We start from the raw sequence: 4459 nt of genomic DNA on the forward strand, positions 1-4459 counted from the left end.
AACCAATAATAATGAATGAATGAATGAATGAATGAATGAAAAACTAAATAGAATTTCTCTAAGTAAAGCATAGTCCTTCTTTTTCTTAAAATCACCCCCGTAGATTAACCTTTAACTGGCACTATGGGTAAAAAATACCCCAAAAAATTTATAAGCTCGAATTAACCGTACTAAATTCGAGAAAATGGACCACGTATCGACTTTTACCAGTAATTGACATCGCTAACCAAAGGTAAAGTGGGTTAGTGTAGAACGGAAACGTAAGTTTACGTTGGGCACCCGGCTCAAAGTAGACCTTGTAGAATTGTGGGGTCTTTAATACTCGTTGTGCCGTCAGTGAGAAAAAAATTATTTTCAACAAGAATTTGTGCCTTTGATATTAGTGATTTTCGTTCAATTTGCCATCTGGTTTCATTATTTTTCCCGACAGTACGGCTACAGAAAACATTGTGCGTTATTCAGTGGTCATTTATGGAACTATTTACATGTCAGTATGGCGATTTTGGAACTAATTACATGTCACCAGCTGACACTATTCGGTAAAGGGCTACATCATGCTCACTTGTCCAGGGTGTTGCAGACTCATAACATGACGGTTTCGAATTAATGAAACAAAAGATATTAGAAAGAAGTAATTTAAGGCCATACTGTTAAAAATAATAATGAAGTTATAATACAAATTTCTATTCAAATTAATATCTCAAACATATGAAATCGCCAATAAGAGCGTGTATATTAAATTTCATTTACATTCGTGATCATCAGTCAGATAATTTCATTTTACACAAAATCAAAATAAGTTTAGCAGTAACTTTTCTTCCTTAATAATAAAACACGATACTTTCTTCCAGTTATCAAAAAATTAAATTAAATTTTAAGTCGGAATGTTTAATTATTTATATAAATGGCAGACCTATAACCTACAATTAACTGTTTTCACATTAAATGTTTATTATTCAGGTCAAATTTTGGAAAAATTCCCACTCGCACGTCGGACATTAAGTATAAGAAGCAATTCAATCGACGAATTCTAGGTTACTACTTTAATTGGAAACATTTGACCAGACTTAGAGAAATGAAGACACTCTGTATTTTTAAGCACGCTGCTATACCGACCTAATATAAAATGTACAGCTTTTCATATTTAAATTTGTATTAAATTTCAACTACCGTTTATGGAAATGACTTCATATACAATTGTAGTACATTTAAAAAAGATTTTTCTAACAGTGCATGCGAGCGTAATCTCAAACATTTTTTCACATTTTTCAAATCCATCTTATGTTGACACGAAACGCGAAATCGCGTTGAAAATTTGGGAAATTTAATAAGAAGCACGAATAAACGTTCGTCTGGTTCTAAATTTTTATAATTATGAAAAAAGCAACAAAAAAATTTGTTGCGAAAAGAAACTTTTTTATAGTTGTAAGCATGGAGGACCAGTCAAACGTTTCTCATTATTACTTTATTTACTATTATTATTTATATTACTATTATACTTCTTATTTAATTTCCCAAATATTTAACTCGATATCGAGAATTGTGTGAACGTAGGTTGGGTTTGAAAAAATGTAAAAAATGTGTTAAGGTTACAGTCACATGTCATTAAAGCAAAAATTACTCTATTTTTCTTAGATCAATTTAATTTAATTCTTCAAACAATTTCTTCACCTTCCTTATGAAAAGGCGCAAATGAATGTTTATTTATTGTTTACATGATGCCAAAAATCTTTTAAAAAAAGATATTAAATTCAGCATTCCTTAATTGTGCCAATAATTGCAGAAAAGAATATTTTTTGAAGATTTACAGGGAAAAGATTGTTTAAACAAATGAAAATTGCTTTAAAAATGTTCAATTATCCTTAAGAAAACAATTACTTTTAACATCCATAAATCGCTGCTGCCGTATACCGAATCTTTGTCTAGTCATTCCTATCTTTCTTCATTTTCAAAGTTTTTGATAACGGCTAGAAATTCTTTTTGCCGAGCAACTGCAATACGTACCGGACGAATTTTTGAAGTTGGATCTGATGCACCGAACGACTTTTCATGGCATGACAGTCTGTTTATATGTGCGATATAAAGACTAATGGAATGTTTTTGTATTGAGACAAAACTTCTTTGAAAATGGCGCAAGATAAATATATTATTGAGCAAGAAACGCGAGATAAATATATTATTGAACGCGAAGCGCGAGAACCAACAGTCGCGCGCCCTAGGCGCGCTCAAACTTGTGAGCCGCGCAACCAACGCGCAATGAAAATGTCTCCGCGAAGAAGTCAGCTTTTTTCGAGTTGATAAATAAAGCTATTACAGAATTGAGCGTCACGTCACGCAGTAGACAACCCCCCTCTCTCTTTCATAAGAAACAGTTACGATAACCTTGACCACCCACCCCTAGTAGCGTCGCGTTATTTATGGACGACTCCTTGTATCATTTATCCCGAAAAATAATAACCTTTCACGACTGACAGCGAGAAAACTGTTCAAACAAAATAATAATTGTTTCAACAATTCAAACATTTTTTGAAATACGTGAAAACTCTTTACTTATCGATGAAAAATTATTCATGTTAAAAAAATTCTTTTTTACCGTCCTCAGCATGAATTTAATAGAAACCTGCTATTTTGCATTTTTTAGGCATTCTCCGGGCACAATAAACAGGTATTGGGGCTTCAGAAATGAACGTAATTGAGTGGAAAATATATTTCTTGAACATCCCTTAAGAAGTAAATGTACTTTAATTCACAAAAATTTTATAATAAATACGTATTTTCCCTATTTTATCGAAAACCGAGATTTTCCCATTTAGGATCACATGTTAATTTCAGAAAATTTCAGAAAAAAAGATTCGGGATTTTTTTCGGGAAAACGAACTAGAAAGTCGAATTCTTAGACCACCCTAGTCTTGGCAGTTCAGTCTCGTCCAGAGATATTGCAGTTCAGCCTGCTATAACATACAAAATGCTAAGTATCAATCATCAAGCTTATCTCAGTGCGTTTTAGACAAATTTACAGGATATTTTAAACGATGAAAATTGTATATTCTCGAAATAATTATTTTTTAGTTTTATCAAGCTTCCGCAATTTTTATAATATTAATTTGGAATTTTTTTCCTTGGAAAATAATAAAATTACTAGAATAATATTCTTGTAGAGTATAATACATTTTTTTTAATATTAGATACACGGTAAAAAAAAATAACTATAAGTCATTGTAGTATCTCTAGCGAATGAGTGGTCCTCTTTTGTAGTTATGAATGAATTGTAATATTTGGTAGTCTAGTAGTAGCTCACACGGTTTATATACTTAAGTGTTTTATTTAATATATGTATACGTCAGGAAATTTTAAGAGCTATTAATACTCTTAATAATTACAACTTTTTGATTTAAATATTTTTTGCAATCAAATTTTTCCTTTTGTTTGACCTACAATTTTTTACACCAGAGTTCTAGAAGAAATGTAAATACTCTTCAGACATTTATCTTTTACCAATTGTTTGCTATATACTACGTACTATTTATTATTTTAATATTTATTTATTCAACTGTGATCGTAGTATCTAGATAGGGACTGACTAGCCTATGGCTATACTATCTGGTCCTTCACCTTACAAAATTGTTACAGTTCTGGCCGGCCCCAGAGTAAAACCTCTGATTTGCGCCAGATTAGAGTCTAAACAGTCTTATCTGAATTAAGACCAGCGCTAGAAAAATGTGTATTAAATATAAGCTTAAGCTTATATTTATTTCTATTCGTGTATAAAATTAAATTTTGTTTCTAATTTAAACAACTCATAATTAATACATTTTTACTTTCTTTATTCTTTTTTGTTAGATTTTATAGGATCTTTATATTTTGCTCGTTCAAAATGACTTCGCAGAAATTGTTAAGGTCGTATTCAGAATAAGCTACATTGAAATACGTTCATGTAGGAAGTCCCTCAAAATGCAATGTATACTGATGAAAAAACCAGTTTCCCCTTCATATTGTATATAGGAAGAAACATAACAAGTGTAGTTTTTTTTACTTCCGGCCTTGAAGATGATATTCTATATGTATTAGACATTTCCGTTTAATCCTCGCAACGGGTTATTTCGTAAATTAGTAGAATTCTTAGATATTTTATTATTTCTGTTTATTCATAATGACTTTGCAAAAAAAAACTTAATTATCAATTTCAATTCATTTTGTTATGTTATTGACCTTATTTTTTTTAAACGGCATGATTTAACTGAAAATTACCTTGGATCATATTTTCTTTCCATGGTTCTCCATTTATTAAAAAAAGTCTATATCTAAACGCAACCATGATTTTTATTTTTATAACTTTGAAAAGGCACTTGTGTTGCAAATGAGCTATATTCTTTAAGGGTTGAAAGTTCAAGCGAGACATTAATGCAGGTGCATAATGGATTTTTACACATATTATAGATTCTTTAACGCGCTTCTATAA

The 4459-nt window shown here is 30.7% G+C and overlaps 1 protein-coding gene across 1 annotated transcript in view; it reads right to left on the reverse strand.

Moving 5' to 3' along the window:
• Positions 1 to 2846: 2846 nt before the first annotated feature.
• LOC117176961 overlaps positions 2847 to 4459 on the reverse strand; it is a 13522-nt gene continuing 11909 nt past the window's right edge. Inside the window, exon 5 of the mRNA XM_033367382.1 lies at positions 2847 to 2951. Within this exon, the coding sequence (XP_033223273.1) occupies positions 2904 to 2951 (48 nt within the window). The 3' untranslated portion in view covers positions 2847 to 2903. The remainder of the gene's footprint in view (positions 2952 to 4459) is intronic.

The sequence above is a fragment of the Belonocnema kinseyi genome, chromosome 7 (assembly GCF_010883055.1).
Source record: "Belonocnema kinseyi isolate 2016_QV_RU_SX_M_011 chromosome 7, B_treatae_v1, whole genome shotgun sequence".
NCBI classification, from domain to species: domain Eukaryota; kingdom Metazoa; phylum Arthropoda; class Insecta; order Hymenoptera; family Cynipidae; genus Belonocnema; species Belonocnema kinseyi.